Here is a 20,355-nt window from a genome sequence, read left to right on the forward strand (position 1 = left end):
TAAAAATTTTTGTTTACTTTTAGACAATGACATTATTTTCCTCTTTTTAAAATTTAACTATATTGTGTAGTTTAAAAAGTATAGGCTTGAGGGCTTCCCTGGTGGTGCAGTGGTTGAGAGTCCACCTGTCGATGCAGGGGACAGGGGTTCGTACCCTGGTCCGGGAGGATCCCACCAGCTGCGGAGTGGCTGGGGCCATGAGCCATGGCCGCTGAGCCTGCACGTCCGGAGCCTGTGCTCCACAACGGGAGAGGCCACAACAGTGAGGGACCCGCGTACCGCAAAAAATAAAAATAAATAAAAAATAATATTAAAAAAAAAGTATAGGCTTGATAATAAAGATGGCAAAAAATCCTTTCAGAGCTTAAATAAGTGATTTCCTAAAAGTCAAGACTTCATCAGTTCTGTACAAAGTTATTCCTGATTGCAGTTGGTGGTTCTATCTTTTCTCCCATTACACAAGTTGGGAATCCATGTCATTAGTTCCTGCATTTACATTATCCTGCTCCCCACCCCTCTGTCCCTCACCACCTCCTGTCCCTTTACGATGACTAAGTTTTATCTCTTGAATATATTTACTTCTCTTTATCTCCACCATTAACATCTTACCCCAAAATACTAGTAGACTTCCTCTCAACTATTGTAATGTTTCCTTCTTATCTCACATCTATTCTTACTTCCAAGCTATCCTCTGTGCTGCAATCAGAGAGACAATCATCTTACCAACATTCTTTATAGTCAATTTACTTGTTTACCATTCCTAAGGTAAAGACCAAGCTGCTAGTGTGGTCTACCATTACCTGGCTCCTACTACCTATGGAACAGCCTCCAGCCTCCCTTGCCCTTGCTCTCTATATTTCAACCCATGTAGATCTTTTTTAGTTCAACTTGATGCCATACCCTTCCTGTCACTTGGCCTGAGCACATGTTGTTCACTTAGCCTGGAATGCCCCTAGGAGGACCCTCCACTTAGTTAATTCCTCCTCGTCTTTTACATTCCATCATCAACGTCCTACCCAAGGAAAGGCTCTGATTCCAGCTTAGGTCCCTCTGTTATAAGCTGACATACACCAGTACATTTCCTTATATCATTATCCAGAGTTTGTAATTATACAGGTACTTAGTGATTCTTTGCTTATTATCTAAAGCCCCATCAGACAATAAATTGTGTGAGGGTAGAAGTTGTCTGATTTTGTATTCCATTGTACCTTGCTGGCCTGTGGCCCAGAGTAGCCATTTAAGGCTAGTTAGTTAATTGCTTAATGACAACAAAAATAACAAAATGTCTATAAAACAAAGTTAACAAGTTTATTACTTCATTGGGTTCCATACGATCTTATTGTATTTTTCAAAACTATGCCATAATTATCATTTAACACATACCTCTGATGTCACACTGGAGACCTTTTATTTCCTTCAAATTAAATATTGCAATGTCTCAAAACTATCTCCACTCATAAAATGTGCTGTGCTATTCACAGTGAATGTCACTATTTTGAACACATGAGCTGATTCAGATATTTCTCCTTAATTTGGATTTCCTTGAGAGACTGAACTCCAAAAATCAATCCTTTTATATGAGAGTATCTGTAAATAAGACAGATTAATTCTTAACTGCCTTCATTACAGTACACATAATCTCTAGCCAGGAATCACCTGCTGTTTATTTCTTCTGATCTTGGTCTGTGTGGAATCTATACCAATATAGCAGATTTATATTTGGGTTTAGGAAGAGGTAAAAGACTTTGCTTAACATCTTAGTCAACATCTCCATCAGTTTTTACTAAACGTCTGCATGGAGGGTTATGGGTATTTTCACCCAACACTTCTATAACCATTTGGTGCTACCATCCCTAGATAGATAACTTCTTCAAAAGTACTACCTAATACTGTGTCCAGCACTTAGTTGCTCTCAATAACTATTTGTTGAATAAAAGAACAGTGGAATGAACACCTTGGAGTTTTTGTTGTTGGTGGGAATAACAGAGAGAACGGGTGGGCAGAACATTCTCCTCTCCCTCCCTCCTCATAATACCACCAATCACCAACAAAACCTGGGCCAAATCTTATCTCTGAAAAGGGCTTCTGTCAATAATTTCTCCTCTATATCACCAAAGTAATTTATTATCATTTTCAATACTTTTCCATATTCTTGTCTTTGTTTCAATATTTTACTTTTTCTTCATAAAGTCAAGGCATTTAAAACCCAGCCTTCAATTTATTATCTTCAGAGAATTCTTGGCTTCTCTAATAAGTATATTCTCAATTGGTATACTAAAGCAATGCATATCTGTTTTCTCTGTATACATTCTTCATTGTGTTGTGCCAATAAACCGGTGCCCTGAATTTTTGAATGAACTTGTATGAAAGGGCCTGAATCTATATGTTTTATATCCCCTCCCAGTGCACAGTACACTATAAAAGTTTTATGGACAAATCTTTAGTGTCTGAGATTGGTTGGAAATTATAGAAATTGTAAGAAGGAGCCAAAGAACAATTTTTTATAGTTGTCTTTTAACATCTCAGAAAATAATGTCTAAATTTTCAACAAATTTACTAAGCTGGAAATACATTGCTTTAAAAACTTCTCAGCAATTAAAAATGCTTTCTCTGTCACCAAAAGATTCTAACCACAGGTGATATGGTCCTATTCTAATATTCCAAATGTGTCTAAAAGATAGTAGATTACAGAAAAACAGTCACTTTAATTTGGAAATACTTAAACAAGATCACAAACAGTAATGTCAATGGACAATGAAAGCAACTTGCTAAATCTCACTCAACTTGCTAAAACTAGGTCCTTAGTGATTAAAAGGTATTCTGAAGATTATAGGCTTAAACTAGATAATATATGTCAGAACTTACATATACACAAAAGTATTGAACTTGTATTTTTTGCATACAATGATCAGCAATTTTTATATATATTTACTGAACAAGTTTGTGTTTTAACCTTGGAGGATGAGAGAATGCTTTAGTTGTTTTAGAAAATTAATATGATTAAGTGAAAAGCAGCAACAAAATTAGGGGAGAAATCTTGATGATGAAACTTAAACCTAATGAACAGAATATATCCATAATTATTAAATAAATATAAGATAAAATAATTGACCAGATGTTTTCCACCTCTTTCACTGTAGATCAAAACTCAAATCACATGAGAAGTGCAGCCTCTATGCGTTTCACTTACAGACCATGAAAGTGATTGGAAATTAAGTTGTACTACAAGAGGAGTGAAAAGTGAACACTTTTCTAATATAAAGCAGCAAAGTATGGTTTTAATCAAAAGTCCAATTTTATCTTTCAAAAGGAACAAACTCAGAAGCCTTTCACATTAATAATATCCAACTCCCCCACAGATATTAGGGTTTCATAAAATGTGGAAAAATGTCATCTCATTTAATGAATTTGAAATTTTCTGTATTATAAATATAAAAATAAGTGTGTTTATATGCCAGGCACATATGCAGAAAGAATGCAGTGGACTATGAAGAGCTAATATCCTTGAATAAAAAGTAATAACTTATGCAGGATGACAGTATAATATATTCCTCCTTGAAATTACTTACAGGAGCACCTTTCTCTCCAGCTGGACCAGGGGGACCCTGAGGTCCTGGTCGCCCTGGCAAACCAATTGGGCCAGCTGTTCCTGCTGACCCACGTTCTCCTGGTGAGCCCTAACACAGGGGAAAAAAGGTATTTTGTTATTAATGATGGGAAAAGTTCCACTTAAGAATCACTTATTTAGTTGTGAAATCTTACAGTTTACATAACATAAAAGTCACTTTTAGGCAATTTTAAGATCTCAGACAGGAACAGTACCCACAATTTAAAAGATTAAGTTCTAGCCCCAATATTAAGCACAGATACTAAAGTTAAGAAATACTGATAAGAAGAAAAATATTTCAAAATTTTATATCTTTAATATTTTACAGATGTTTTCTCTTTTCATTTAAGTGTTCACAATTGTTCACGATGTTTTATAAGACATAAATCCAAGAGTACCTTCCTATACAATTTTCTCCCTGTATTATTCTGGATTGGCATGATACACTGTCTAGACTGGCATTTTTCAAAGTGATTTCTGGATTTCACCTCAAACTTGCTGAATCACAATTTCAAAGTCCTAAAAATGAGTTCAGAAATTGTCATTGCTTTGAGGTACAAATATAATTTTTTACATAATAAAGTTCAATAATCACTATCCCAGAGCTTGGACTTTTTCCTGAAAATAAGTCCTTAAATTTATCTTAGAATTCTGTAGGGACCATTGGGTTTTATTATGAACACTAACTAGATAATTCACATTTGACTAGGTACGTCCAATTGAGTTTCAAAATAGAGGCTATATATTTTCAATTAGTTTGCTTAAAAAATACCTAATATGTAAAATTTTAAAAAGTGTGGATACTGCCTTCATATTAATTATCTCTATCAACAATTTAAGAAAACATTATTTAAAGCAAGAATAAAAGAAATGCAAATGTAGATTTACTAAGTCATGTATAGGTCAAAGATAACCTATTTACCATTTCCAATTTTATTTATTGAAAGATAACAAGAATATTGTCTTTGCATTAGATTCCTAGATGGGTGGCTAAGTTTTAATTTATCATTTTCTTTCAGGATTGAACTAATGTGAAATATTGGAAAATATGATTATTAGCAGCTTTCCTTAATAATTAAGAAGTCTAAATAATAACATCATCATTTTAAAACTCAAAGAAATGATTTATAAAAGCTGGAAAATATAGTACTGTCACATTTATCTTCTAATATTACTTTCCCTATGTAATTAGAAGTCATTTTATTATACAAATATGAATTATTGACTTTGTTCTAATTTCTATTTTTATTAGCTAGAGAACTAACTAAATATGAACACAAGAACAATGATAATGACAATTTGTATTGATGTAGTGCTTAAGAGTTGTGTGAAAAATAAATTTTTACCAATCATAATTCAAATACTAAAGAAGAAGAGATTACAAAGGAAAACTTCAGTTAGTATTTTTAAAATAATAAACATCTGTCCTCTGTCAAAATGTTATTTTTAATTTAATAATATTAAAATATTTTATGCAAAAGAGTCAACCACAAGTGGTGTGACTGTTAACCAGATGGCAGACTTTGGATGAATGATTCCAGAGGCCAATGCAGAAATTAAAAATGAGAATAGAGTCCTCTGAGTGCATTCAAGAAGTTCAGCCCTAAAAGTTGAAGGCATGCAAAGATTTGTCTCTACTTAGCAGAGACAGCAAAGAAAGAAAGGAAGCCTGGAGGCTGAGGAGGAGGGCAGGGGAGGGAGGAAGATGGACAATGAGAGAGAGAAAGAGAGAGAGAGAACAGAGGAGGAAGACAAGGATTAAAAGGAGGAGAAGGAGAGCAAGGATCCTGAAATTGAGAGGAATGCAAAGAATTCTGAATTACAGAAAAGAGAGAAAGAAAAAGTTCAGTAATGAAAGCACTCTTTTTTGGTGTAAGTATAAACAGAAAACAATATACAGTGTGACTAGGGTGATTCTGTTTTATTCGGGTAAACACTATCATCCCTAAAGATAAATCTCTAATATCTGAAAATCTTATTTCTTGAGGATCAGTGTGCATACAAGGTGGGTGTGTTACATTTTCATTTTAATATTTTACTTGTAAAATCTCACAAAAGCATTACTACCCATTAGTGTTATCAAATCTAAACTAAGCATCCAATTTAAGGGCTGAAATATTTTATTTGTAATTGATGACACAAAAGGAGATGCAATTTTGATATGTCAGGCCATGAAACCTTTCTCTTTGATCCTGTTTTAAATTTAAACCCCAACTTTTCAAAGACTACCTGAGGAAGATATCATTTTAGACTGTGTTGAGCTTGACAGCTATGAGACCAGAATGATAAAAGAGGAAATTCACTAGAAAACAGATGTGTATATTAAGAAAATTTATTATTTTCCAACTATTGAGCCTACTAAATAACTATTGTGCTAAGTACTTTACAAATGCAATATAATTTAATTCCTGTACGACTTGTTTACTTTTCAGGTAAAGGCGGCCATAAGGCCCAGTGTCTAGCCCATGTGCCCTGATTCACACAAAGTTTCTTCCTGCAATACAGAGTACTTCATAAATGGTGAAGAAAATATTCCCTGGTTGTTTGTACCACAATAATTCACATATATTATGCTAAATTTTAATAAGTAGAAGGAATAGAAGCCATTTAAGACCACTTCTACCAGAACAAGCTCACATTGGTTGAACACTTTCTAAAATGAGAAAACTTAAAAGAATTAATGGCAATGCTTATCTTCTTTGTCCAAACAGTCATTCTCTGACATTCATACAGTCTAGATATTTTTGATAACAGCATGCTCTGCAGTGATTTTATTTTATACATCTATAAATGAAAAGTGAAAATCTCTGATGATACCTACTGATTAAGCACATGCTGTTAGCAACATACAGAACTTATTTAAATATTCCCAGGTCAACTTTTAAGAGTAAGTCTTATGAATCCTTTAATCCCAATTGAATCACTGAAGAAATTCCATTAAAAATGAAAATTTAAACCCGATATTAAAAAGAGAACACATTTAACAAAAATATAGTGAGACTAATCTCTTGTGACACTGATTGGGAATACAAAATGTATTATGGCAGGCATCAGCCTTAAGAAGCTCACACTGCAGATACATTTTTTTCCATAAAGGCTAGATAGTTATAGTTATAGAATTTATTGCATTGTCCTATAACTGGCTATAGTGAAGAACACAGGGCTTTATATTTGTCAGATAAGTGAACAATTACATCTAAGATGAACATGTTTGAGTTTAAACATAGGTTAAATGGATAATAGTAGGCTCACAAAGGTAAAATTTTTGCTTGTTTTTTAAATTGATCTTCAGCCCTCTGAGTACTTACTGGCACATAGCAAGCCCTATGTAAAAGTGTGAACTGTATGTGTGATCTTTTCTGTCTCAGCACTGAAACCAGTAGCTTTCCCATTTTGAACAAACTGATTAACTTCTATTTGGCTCTATTTTCTCACCAACAAAATAGGAACAGAAATAATTTGCCCTCTGTTTTTTCTGATATTATTGTGTTGATACATCTAAAGTCTGTCCTAAAATATGAATGCAACAGATGTTGGAGTACTGTACATGAACAGCTACATACTTTAAAAGTAGATATGCAATCTCAAATGATTGCAGAAGTTAAATTTTATAGGAGAGAAAATTAAGATCCAGAATGTGTATGGTATATCTAAGGCCATGCCGTTAAAGAGTAGAGCTTTTCCCACAAAACAGTATTTTTAATCCTAATTTAAACTGTTTACATACTCATCTCTATAGCAATGATAAATATCTTACCTATCAAAAGTGCTTAACTGGAAAGAACTCAGAGAAAAAGAGGCTAAAAACTATAAAAATATTTCCCCAATTTATGATTTAAATAGCAATGGACACAAGGTAAATTAAAAGTTTTCTAAAGGTATGTATGGAATTACAGGAATTATAACAATCATAATATCATGAATTATTCTGTTATTTTAATACTAAACAGCAACCACGATAGGTCACTTATTTTCAACTGAAGTTTGGACATTTACTTATTTTTAAAAGAGAGGAATTTACATTTTTATAGTTAGTGACCTCTCTTTAAGTTTATGTTAGCTTTATCCTCTTCTGTAGCCCTTTTCCCTAAACCTTGCAATGGTAATAAAACACAAGTCAATAGCCTCAGTTTATTTCCTTGAAGCAATGAGAATAGTGGTTATTTCTCTAACTCTTCACACACAGGAGAACCCCAGATAAATATTTTCTGTTATATTCACTGGGTGTTTCATATTCTGAGAAGCATTTGTAAAGTAAAGGAAAGAGGTAAACAGAGAAATCATCTCATCAGCTTTCAATTAGAAGGCAGCCCACTAGAGAGAGGAAAAGAAACATAAACACAAGTCCTTATGAACAGAGCTATACAAGTAGAAAGCAAAAAAAGAAAAAAGTCTGCCCCTCTCTTTGTAAAGCCAAGTTGACCTTCGTGGCAAAACTAGTTTGAGGTAATTCTCACTCTGCAGATTACATGTATTTGAGATCAGATAAGCTGAAAATTCAGATAAAATATCAAGCATTACCAGAGTTTAAAACATAAATTCTGAATGATTAAGTTAAAGTCCTACAATATCTCAGTCTTCGGTCACTGATCCCACCACCATCTCTCTACATGATTCATCCTGATTGGATGTCATAATAGCCCCCTGAGGTCTAACCGGATTCCAATAGAGAAAGTGTGCTTTAATTTTAAAAAGAATAGAATATGACCCAGTTAGTAAGTATAATCCTTCTAAAAACTTTTCCAGCTCCTTGTTTGAGAAATAAGAAAAAAGCCAGTGAAAAGAAGGTTCTCTGGAATGGGATGTGGACAAATAATTAGAAGAAATAGGAATTATGATAAGAAGGGCATATAAAATCCTAAGGGAGAGACAACAACAGGAAGACATAATAGCACATAAGGAGGAAAAGAGAGAATCATCAGGGGACAATCATGAAATAGGAGTCATAGGAAAGGAATAAAGACTGATACGTTGCACAGTTGTGAAATCTTGGACTTTTACCTTTTAGCAGCTATGTGCCTGCCCCCTCCCCATATACATTCACCATATTAACTTCCACTCCTGGGGACGGGGAAGAAATGTGGTTGTAAGGATAGAGGGCCTTTACCAGCACACTATTTTATTTTTTTAAATCTCCTTATTTTTAGAGAAATAACTGTTGGCAATGAGGAGATTTTAAAAAATTATTATTATTATTATTTTATCTTTTGGTCACACCGGGCAGCATGTGGGATGTTAGTTCCCCCACCAGAGATCGAATCCATGCCCCCTGCACTGGCAGCACGGAGTCTTAACCACTGGACTGCCAGGGAAGTCCCCGAGGGGCCTTTTTTTTTTTTTTTTATCAGAAAAAGCATATGAGGGAGAGATTATTCAGGGAATACATTTTCCTTGATTTTGTTTTATGAAAATATAGGTGGTAAATGCAATCTGAGAACTTGTTTGCATAATATATTTGTATATACTGTGTTAACATAAATATAAAATGTTTACTCAGTTTGTGTTCAACATATGAGAAAAATGCTGTGTTGCCTTCCTCTCTTGCTGTTCAGACCCTTGCTTCTTCCTGCCTTGCGTGTGTGCATCAAGACACCCACTTAGCGAATAAACCCCCTGAGATGAGAAAACATGCCCTGCTTTGATGGGCATCTATTACCAGCTTTTTTGTACATCATCACGCATACAGAGAACGCTTGGTTTTTGCCAGATTTTAGAAGCCCAAAGTCACAGTATCCTGTTGGGATAATTTTGTTTGTCTTCAGCAGGAGCACTAAAAACTGTTTCTCAATATACATTCACTCCGGGTAGCTAGACCTTCAGAGAACTATGACATTGAGATACCAATTCTTTGCTAAGAGGACTAAGACAGTGATGAAGACTTCAAGACTAAGTCTAACCCATGAAAAACTTGCTTTTCATAGATCAAATTGATTTTTATTTATATCTTTAACTCCAACCTAATTCCTTTAGGGAAAATACATTGTTTTCACTTCGACTTCTTTGTTCTATCTTTTAATATATTACTCATTATTTAATATGTTATTTTATCTATTCCACATCCATCATCCTCAGTAAACCATAAGCTCTATGCAGGAAATGTCCATTTAATGAATCTATAAAACTCCAGCTTAATAGATTGTCTGGCGTATTCAGATATTTATTTAATTATAGTTTTCCATAAGAAAAGACTTACAGCAGCTTACAGGGAAGACATAAATAAAAGGTAATATAAATAAGAAATGTTAGGTAAGAAATGTAAAGAAGCAAGTAACTTTTTTATTGGCAAAAAATAGGACTAACAATATTAGTAATCTAAAAATGCATACTAGAGACCAAGGCTTTTCCCAAATGCAGGTCATGATCCATTGATGGTTTATGAAGTCAATGCAATGGGTCTTGTACAGCATTTTTAAAAAGTAACTCTAATAAAATAAAGCAGATAATATTAAAGTACATTATATGTACTTTTTGTATAGAGTTGAATGCAAAAAGTTACAAAAACAGTCAAAAAGCAAGGAGTTATCTTCTCTACTGTGTCCCAAATTTGACTCCATTATTTCCGTAAGCCATGACAAAAAGAGAAATTTAATTTTCGTAACAGTTGAAAGAAAAAAGAAACCCAGCTAACTGCTCAAGAAACTACAAACATTTCTAATGCTATTATTAGTAAGAGATTTCTTCTGAGGATACTCATAATAGGAGCGTTGCATACAAATCTCCCATATCCTCAAATAGATACTTTTGGTTGATTCAACTCTACACGTTATAGTTTCTCTAAATACAAGCCAATGGCATCATAGCTAGACCTATCAGAGTTCAATAAACCCACTTCTATAGGCTGTCATAACAATGTGATACAAACAGTCTGGCCTATGTTTCCAACTGAATAGATTATGAATAAAAAGAATAGATGTTAAATATATTTATAAATGTATGCATGTACACAGGTATAGATGGATGACTATTAAATATATTTTGCTCTGTATGGGCCAGAATATATTGAAAGGGTATAGCGTCTGACGTGCATAACTGTGACATGTACACACTTTACAAATCTCACTGTGAGCAAGAACTGTTGATAAAAACCCTGCTTTTAGTTTTAGTTCATTGACATCCTATGCAATGAGGGAATTTATTATTTCTCTAGTATTCCAGAAAGACAGCACAACTACTCTCCTTAAGAATTGTATTCTAAGGAAAAAAATTAAGGATTCAATAGTATACTGGAAAATATTTATGGTCATTAAGGATCCAACTTGTACATCTGTTTAAGCAGTTTAATCTTCAATTCATTCAAGTTAAGAATGATTATAAAGAGCACATATAGGAATATTAAAGCCTAGTTAGCTGTAATATTAGCTCCTCTAACTCTTTTCCTATTGACAAATTTTTCACCAAAATAGAGAAGGATGAAGAGGACTTGGAAAACTGCAACTGAGAGAGACAGAGAGAGAGGGAGAGAGAGAGAATGTTAGGCCAATGTATACAGAGTAAGAGATACACATGTCTGGAAATGGGTCTATGTAATGTGCTGTGGTGTTTCGTTTTCAAAGGACTATGAACTTGGGCAAGTTGTTTGCCTTCTCTAAGTCTCAGATCCCTTGCCTTTAAAAATGGAAAGATAGTATCTACTGGGCCAGGTTGCAAGAATCAAATAAGATAATAATTATAAAGTTCTTAGCATGAGTTGAAAGACTAAATACTCTTAATAATTTCCTTTCCCTTTTCTACTTCCTTTACCATCCACATCTTTCTTTACATTTTTTCCTTAGAGAACTCATCACTTTAATAGTTTTTCCTTCGTATGCATAAGTGCTGAATCTCTATCACTCTCTGTTCCTGTGAATTTTAGTCCTGCACTTAACAATACTTGGTAAATATCTCTAAGGTAAAGTTAATATGAGATTGATACAGACTCAGGAGTTCTACAGGATATGCTTACACCTTTATCCTTATGCATTACAATTTCATTGTCTCTCAGCAACTGACCAGATATTTTCCTCTGATATTTCGCTGTCACATCTTTGATCAACATTGCAAAATGGAACATGTTATCTTTCTTGCCAAAGAAGTCAGCACTTCTTATTCTTTGTTTTTACTCTCAGTTGCAAGATAATCTCCCTAAGTCTTTAATTTCAAAAAATGATAATTAACATGAACAAATTTTCTGAATAAATTATAGTTTACATCTAGAAAATCAACAACTTTTGTTTTAATCTTGGTAATTTGGAATTAAAAAAATCTCAAAATCAAATTTCACATGCATGTAATTGCTTTAACTGGAGTAAACTGAGGCTTGTTTAGCACTTGTTATGGAGTGGGAGTCATCATCATGAACTTTTTTATTATATTTTACAGCAATTACAGTAATAGCATAAAGAACTAATAAATGTGGATGATGTCTTTCCTTTTAGTGGTTCCTTTTCCAACAACTTTGAGGAAGAATTTTAATTGGTTGATGTCTACTGAATTGGGTATGTTAATTTATTGTAAGAATAGATTCTAATTCCAAATAAATAAACTCACAGTCAGCATCTGTGGAACATTTCTTTTAGCAAAGTATAAAAGCCTTTTAAAATCTTTTGTGACTACTAAGAGGCTTTGAGCTTTCGTGTGAGAGTGTTTTGTGTTTGTCATTGTTCCTGACCAGGTAAAACTGACCAGGCACCACTAAATTGTCATTCCCCCAAGGACACAAGCTTGAAGCCATCATTCAGTTTTCATCTTTCCTCACTGCCCATATCCAATCTTAGAAATAAATCCTATTATCCTGCCTTCCTAGTGTTTGTTCCATCTGCACCGGCCTTTGACTTCCCACTGCACTATCATTGGCTCACTCACATTATGACATTGATCACTGACCTTTTATGCTCAATGAGTCTCTCCCATCTCTGCTATGTATTACACACTAATGATAACTTTTTCCTTAAAACTTTATTAAATTTGTTTGCTCCAAAAAACTTTGTTTTTTTACTCCATTTACTCTAAAAACTTCAAATCTTCAAATTACTTCAACTTGGCATTTTAGAGCTTCAATAATCATATGGCACATTATATTTCTGCTTTAGCATTATATTATGTAAATATATAGCAGAGTACCTGGATCCTAGCAAGAATTCATCACACTTTAGTCCCTCTCCCAAGGTGTCACACTTTAAGACCAGATGTTCCCTAAACACCTTATCCCTTTCCTAGTATCATTCTCTAGATCTTAATGATTTTGTAATCCTCTATACTCTTTGAAGCCAAGTTCAAGGGCCACCTCCTGCATGACCCTTTTACTGATTCTCTTCTCTTCCCCTGCCCTTGAATAATTAATATTTGTTGTTTGTATATCATTAGGCATTTAATCACTGACTGTCTTATAGTGCTAGTTGGTCTTTGGTGTGTTTCTTTTCAAAATTGTTTCCCTTATTTTAAGTCTTTTAGAGGTATATCTTCTGTGGAGCTTAATTGTATACAGGGAAGTAAGTAGTAATTGCCAAATAAGCGGTTCTTGATGCTAAATGAATAAATATTAGATCTTTTTGATCATATTTACTATGTTCTTTCACATGTAACCAGATAATTGTTGAGTAATATTCTATTAATATCTGTATCTCCTGGGCATATTATGTACCCTACAAATATATTGATTTCAACTGTCCAAAGACCTCAGATAACATTGTTTGCTTGGGTCCTAAAAAATAACTTTAAACAATTTAAATGTTGTGCTCATGATTCAGGTTTCACAGATGCCATAACTATTGATCTCAAAAAATGCATCCATATTCCAAAATAAAATTCACTTTAGAACCTGAAGTTCTGGATAAATAGATTACATTGCACTGAAAATTTTGAAGATTCTATCTATGCTCAAATAAGCACTTCTGTCTTATTCAACTATTTTTTCCTACTCATGCTACCACCACTAACTTAGCTGGGTATCTTAAAATGTTCTATATAATTTTATGAATACCAAATATAGTTATTGAAAAGTCTTACTTTTCTTTTTAAAAAATCCTTATCAGATATCCATACCCACCATAATCATTGTAATGACATTTGTATGATCTACAGATTAAATATAATGTTAATCAATCTGCCAAAGATTATATTGCTATGTTCTCGGTATTATTTATGCTATATACACTTTACTCCAATATCAGGATGTATGATAAATTTAAATAGGTAAATATGGAATGATTATATTGACAGCACTGTGCTGTGAATATAACCAAAGTAACATAAGGAACTCACAGTCTAATGAAAGAGACAGACAACCAAATATATTCCAATACAATTTCTAAAATGCAAATCATAACAAAGAGCACAAAGAGCAGAGAAATTTCACTAATATATGAAATGGAAGCAAATTGTCCAAAGATGACCTTATAGAGATTTTAACATTTAAGCTTGATCTCTACGGATGAGTAGGATTTTTTTCAAATAGAGAAAGGAAAAATGGGGTTTCCTGGAAGAAGAATAGTATAAACTATATTCTCTGCAAAGTATAAAGATTGTGGTAATATGATAAGCAAAAAATTCAGTGCATTAAATTGGGTAGAATTAGAATGTAGGCCTTGAGAAAAATAAAATAGACTATAGTGATTGGGATCAAATTTTGAAGAAACTTATAAGGAATTTGGTTTCCAAAGACAGCGTGGAACCATGAGATATGTATAAGCAAAGCAATGGAAGAGTTAAGGTTGTGTATTAAGCTAAAATTCTACAATCAGTGGGCAAAACTAACAGAAGAGGGTAAGAAAGAGAGTCAAGGAGATAAGACTATTAAGCAAAGAGGGAAAGGAAAGAGTCTGAACAAATGTGGTGGTAGTGGAAATGAAGAAAAGGGGACAAATTAAAGGAATATTTTGGAGGTGGAACTAGTATGACTTCAATATGTTATATAAAGAAGTTGAGATGCAAGTTAAGGCAACTTTCAGCTTTTTAGATTGGTGAAATAAAATGGAGAATGAGAAGAAACCGCTAAAATTGGTAGTTTGGCTCTTATTGGTAACTTCACACAGTACAGCTAAGAATGAAGGTAAATTAATGGAAAAAAATGAAGGCTGCATTCTAATGCTTTCTGGGGGGTTATATGTATCTCAAGTAAATAAAAATCTGATATTTACTCATTCGCCGATTATTTCATAAGGTTACATTGACTAAGTAAAGCAATCTAGATAATATACAAAATGGATATATGCCTTTCACACTTACGGGATTTTTTTTAATGAGCATTGATAAATTTCAAGTACTCAGAATCAGACAAATTATGATTTATTTCCTCAGGTATTGTAAGAAGCAAGATAGCTCCTTTTACCTCCTGACAGCAGTGGTAAAATAAATATTTTCAATCATCTAAACTCTTTTGTTTCTGCACTCATTAGAGCATGCAACTGGTAGAAACCAGGCACTGACTGACTGATTTGATTGACATGTGTTTATTTTCTCTTCCACACACTGTGGGATCACAGCATGAGAGTAATGAAAGAAGAGCTGTAATTTGCAATCATGGATAGCATGGCTATTTATTATAATCATACTTACAACTGGACCTGGTGGGCCCTGGGGACCTTCTCCTCCTTTCAGTCCAGGTGCACCCTGGGAAAAGTGAAAAGCAAAGATAATGAATTGATGTGAATTGAATATAAATAGGAGGAGATGTATGATTGACAAAATGAGAATATTAGGAAGTGTTTCCAGACACTAATGTATATTGCTATATGTATTATGACAACCAATGCATATGCTTACATATTTCCCTTTAATTACTCATGAATATTTATTTAGTTGAGACCTAAAAAAATGCTTCTAATAAGCAATTTTATTCACATATTTCATTAATATGTTAATTATACCTGAGCTCCAGAAAGTCCTCTTTCACCTGGGAAACCACGTAGTCCTGCTGGTCCGTCTTTCCCTGAGACACCTTGAGGACCTGGGTCACCCTAAAGAACATAAAAAACATCTATCATAGAGAGTAAACTCTACATGTTTCCAGAAACAAAATTGTAATTACCTCTAAACTACTGTGAGTAAAGCCTGAATACCATTTAATGATGAGAGTATTGCGTGGAATGTCATATACATTAAAATGAGCTACTATTCACAGTTGAGTGTATATAAATGGATGGTTTTATGGTCAATAGAACTAACTGTTCTTATATATTGTCCAGTCATGCCTTGAGATACAATAAACTGAATATTTTACTGACATATCTTTCTGACATTCATTTAAATACTACACCAGCATTTAGAGAATCTATGGACAAGTAATGAGAAACTACAGTAAAAAGTAAATGGATATTTTCAGCCAAGAAAATTCCTTGAGCATGGTGTACCTTTGCACCTTCTTTTCCTGCAGCACCGGGAAGACCTTGCTCCCCAGGAGGGCCAGGAGGACCAGGATGTCCACGTTCACCTATGGGACCAGTCTCACCAGTTGGTCCCTAAATTGGATAAACAAACTTCATTAGATTGCTCTTTTATTTTTGGCAAAGATAACACAAACTCAAAACAAATATCACTCCCTTTCACAAAGTTTTATCATTTTCAATTATTTTCATGATGTCCTACAAAACTGCATATAAAGCAGTGAAAGTAAATTACCTGGTAGAAGTCTGAAAGATTATGTGTAATCTTTATTAAAATCTGAGTGTATAAGGGAAATATATAGATAAATTCAAAGAGCTGTTTTCTTTATTTAATACCAGATTGTTTCAGAGTGAGGCCAAGTATTGTTAAAAACTGTTTTTTCACTATAATTTCATACCCTCCCCTCTTTTTATATTAGGTGTCAAATGAGTTTAGGAGCAAAAGAGGCACTGGTACCACTACTCAATTAATCACTGCTTGATAATGAGCTCAGGTCCCCTGGAACCCAAACAACCAAAGTGATCCTCCTTGGAATTTCCACGATTGGAGACCTTCCAATTGTTAATCTACGTTCATTTGACAAAGTCTAGACAATGTGGCAGGGGGACCCTGAAGATCATGAGTTTGGGTTGGCAGTTCCTTTCGGCCAAAGACTATAACAAATAGCCCACTGCCTTAAACTGCTACAAATGCCAAAGTGAAAAATGTCAGGTAACTTATGTGTCCCTTGAGTGGTGCTGGTTTGTGGTGCTATTTCAAGTGTAAATAGAGAATGGTGACCAGTTGCTCTCTATCTCCACTTAGAGAAAAGTAAAATGAAGGATTTAAGTTTAAACATATATAAAGGGAAAGTTTCCAGATGCTAAGATTGTTAAACAGTGGAATGTGTTACTGAAGTTGCTTATGGAATATCATTCTCTGTTATTTTTCTAAAAATGCAACAGATTCTTACTTTTTGGTCTTGGATAAAAAATACATCTATCCCGAATTTGAGTGTACATTTCTAGGTTTAAATTCCTTTAATTGTGTATTGCTGAAGGTCCCGAACTTATCATTAATGCATAAACATTTCTTCCCATAGGAATGTTTCCTTAAACATCTGGTCAGAATTTCAATAGTAAGGAATGTAGAACTGATCCTAATTTAATGGCTATCACCACTGAGACAAAAATGAGTGGTGATTCACATGACCGCACAAAAAAAGGAGTATCAAGTATTGCAATCAATATTGCTCCTATTAAATCACTTCCTTTGTCCTAACATGAAAATACGGTTACATTTGAAATAGGCTATAGAATTTTCTTTCTTAAAAGGACCAATAAAGAAAAATAATCCAATGAAGAGGCATATTCAATAACACACCTGTTATTTTTATGCCTTAAAGTAGGGAGACAAAAAAGAACACGGGGCTCAGAAACCGGATGTCTGCATTAGGCAGAGATGACTTTTCAAAATCGTGAGGACCTGAAATGTTCAGTTAAGCCCCAAGATGTTTACATTCTAGTTGGGGCCCTAATTCTATTTCTGTTCAGAGATAAATAACATAATAGGAATGATTCTTTCAGTTAGATTTTTCCACAGAAAATTGCTGTGAAGTTGTTTGGAATAAAGAAGAAAATAATTATTTAGAGGGTTTTTTAAAAATTAAAACTGATAAGCAGTTAAAAGGAAGGCTCAGCACACACACAGAAATCAGCAAAAAGAGCATCATGCACACTGTTTTCTTCTTTATAAAGTAGCAAACAGAAATTCCCTTGGCTCAAAGTGATCTCTGAAATAGAAGGGATCAACCAATCCAAGAATTCTTCGTTTTTGCTTCTATCACACATATTTCTAGAAAGAAGACGCATTTTCGTTTCTCTCTGTGTGTGTGGTGTGTGATTGAGTTACAAAGTATTAAGAGCTAATTGTAGGCTGAGAAAAGACTACTTAAAGCAATTAAATAATTAAAACACTCAATCAACTGCTCTTTTGCTATAATTTGTTATTAGCAGGGATAAAATTCCAGCTGAGTAAACTAGATGTGTCGTGTCCATTCAATAGGCTATGCCAGAATAAAAACATTGTTTTCTATCCCTGTGAATTATTTTCTATAAGTAGTTAATACTATAATTCAGGATACACTGCATCAAGTTTTGAGATTCTTTCTGCCACCTCCCTTGAAAAAGCTACTTGTCTTTGCCATTATTTCTATATACTCAAAGATTACACACTAATATTTTATCACTGATGGAAATCATTGTTATGAAGACAAAAATTTTAAGAAACATGTAATATAATGCAAATATTAACATTTTAGAAGAATTGTGTTAGAAGCTTTATATTTCTAATATATTATACCTCTAAATCTAATTTATACTTAGAAAACTAAAGTCATTTTATAATTTGAAATCCCCAAAAAAGATTATGGCCAATCTATTTAAAAATTATGTGGTGTTTTTAGCAGATGATGCCATGATCAGGCTTTCGTGTCACCTTCATTGTAAACTTTCTGACTTAATGTCATTTATTTTATTCTTTTCTTTTATTCATTCAGGCAATTGAAAAATCGCTTTAACTAACTGATGGTTTGCTGAAGTTCATTTGATACAGGCAAATTATATATTTAAATGCCATCCAAAATGTAAAAATACATAAATTTCAATTAAAAACTTTTCACAATAAAATGAGCAAATTTTACACAACTTAGCAAAGGTGAAAATATAAACAAGAAAGTATATCTTGTTAAGAAAATAAAGTAAAATGGAACGTACCTGTGGTCCAACAACACCCCCTGGCCCAGGAGGGCCGGTCTTGCCTTGAAACCCCTAAGGTAAAAAAAAAAATCTATAAAAGCTATCCATGACACAAAGCATAAATTAAAATTCTCTGAGACAGTTGAATAATTCACATTAAAAGAAAATCATCTTTTGGCTAAAAATACTTATTTTTAAATGCCTATGAATTATTACATTCCAGTTCTTTTTATATTGAAAATTTAACATCTTCACTATTGTACACTGTAGTCCTATGATTACTTTCAATAAGCTTAAAAAAGAAAACAAGAAAATGGGATGAAGCTGGAGCAAAAATGTGTTCTTAGCCCTCTTTCACTGAGTCAGACAACACAGAAATTTTAATGGAGAAACGTTTATGGATGAAATAAATGAGGATTTAGACATTCTTTGAAACAGTCCACTGGTTCTTTATACAGAGATAAATCTACAGTCTGTCATATTAATGCATTTCTCTTTCCTGCATTCCAACAATCTCATAAAATAAACAAGATATAAAAATAAATTTATAAAAAGAAAGCTTTGCATGCTTTGTCATTATTTCAACATTTTATCAGTGTTCTTTCTTAAAACCCAAAAGAATATACTTACAAATGTACCTTGCATATAATGCAGTCATTAGAATAAAATCCAGTAGATGTGAGCACATGTACTCACTAAACAAGGCCTTTGGGCATATATTCTGGTGTCTATATTTCTCTAGACTCCTGGGTCTGCATGACTGTATTCTGCATGACTGTATTATGATTAGCAAATTTCCTTCTCATGTGAGTTAATTGACACTTAACAGTTGGATAAAGATTCAAAATACTGACAAACCTGCCAAAGAACTGAATTAAAGCAAATAGTATTTGCAAAAGTTTTATTCATTATAACATCAGATTGGAAATAAGAAAGTTAGAAAGCAAAGAGCAGAAACTAGCCCCACACTTGTATCATGAACTTCCAGATAATTGTGATTACATTATTTATAAAAACAAAACTTAAAAGCAGGAAAAGAATCTGTAATTATTTTAATTGATGCCATGGGGAAAGAAAACAAATTTCTCCTATTTTTAAAGTACACTAATTCTTTTTTTTTTGGACTTGAGGACACGGGGTGAGAGGGGGAAGCTGGGGCGAAGTGAGAGTAGCATTGACATGCGGGAAGCAGCAGCATAGCACAGGGAGATCAGCTCGGTGCTTTGCGATGACCTAGAGAGGTGGGATAGGGAGGCTCAAGAGGGAGGGGATGTGGAGACATATGTATGCATATGGCTGATTTACTTTGGTGTACAGCAGAAACTAACACAGTATTGTGAAGCAATTATACTCCAGTAAAGATCTGTTAAAAAAATACATTAATTCTTAAGACCATCAGGTTTCCACTTGAGTTATCAATAACAACAGCAAAGTGAATCAATTCAAGGGAAATATATTATAGCACTTACTTAGCTTGACTGCTTAATTTTAACTTTTCAGGAACTTAATGGTGTGGAAATTTGTACCCACATATGTAAGCATATATATATACATAGTATTTTTTTTTTTCTTTTTCACTGAGAGCTAACAGCTCTTAGTGCTGTTACTCTTATCATTTGTTTACAGCATTTAGTCCCACATCCTAGCTACTCC

General features: G+C 33.6%; 1 protein-coding gene across 1 annotated transcript in view; it reads right to left on the minus strand.

Annotated features, from left to right (window-relative positions):
• COL11A1 (collagen type XI alpha 1 chain) overlaps positions 1–20,355 on the minus strand; it is a 195,933-nt gene that overhangs the window by 48,695 nt on the left and 126,883 nt on the right. The window contains exons 39-43 of the mRNA XM_024751257.1: positions 18,721–18,774; positions 15,934–16,041; positions 15,451–15,540; positions 15,140–15,193; positions 3,570–3,677 (exon numbers count right to left, since the gene is read on the minus strand). Of these exons, the coding sequence (XP_024607025.1) occupies positions 3,570–3,677; positions 15,140–15,193; positions 15,451–15,540; positions 15,934–16,041; positions 18,721–18,774 (414 nt within the window). The remainder of the gene's footprint in view (positions 1–3,569; positions 3,678–15,139; positions 15,194–15,450; positions 15,541–15,933; positions 16,042–18,720; positions 18,775–20,355) is intronic.

Source organism: Neophocaena asiaeorientalis, unplaced genomic scaffold, assembly GCF_003031525.2.
Source record: "Neophocaena asiaeorientalis asiaeorientalis breed wild unplaced genomic scaffold, Neophocaena_asiaeorientalis_V1.1 scaffold147, whole genome shotgun sequence".
Classification (NCBI taxonomy): Eukaryota; Metazoa; Chordata; class Mammalia; order Artiodactyla; family Phocoenidae; genus Neophocaena; species Neophocaena asiaeorientalis.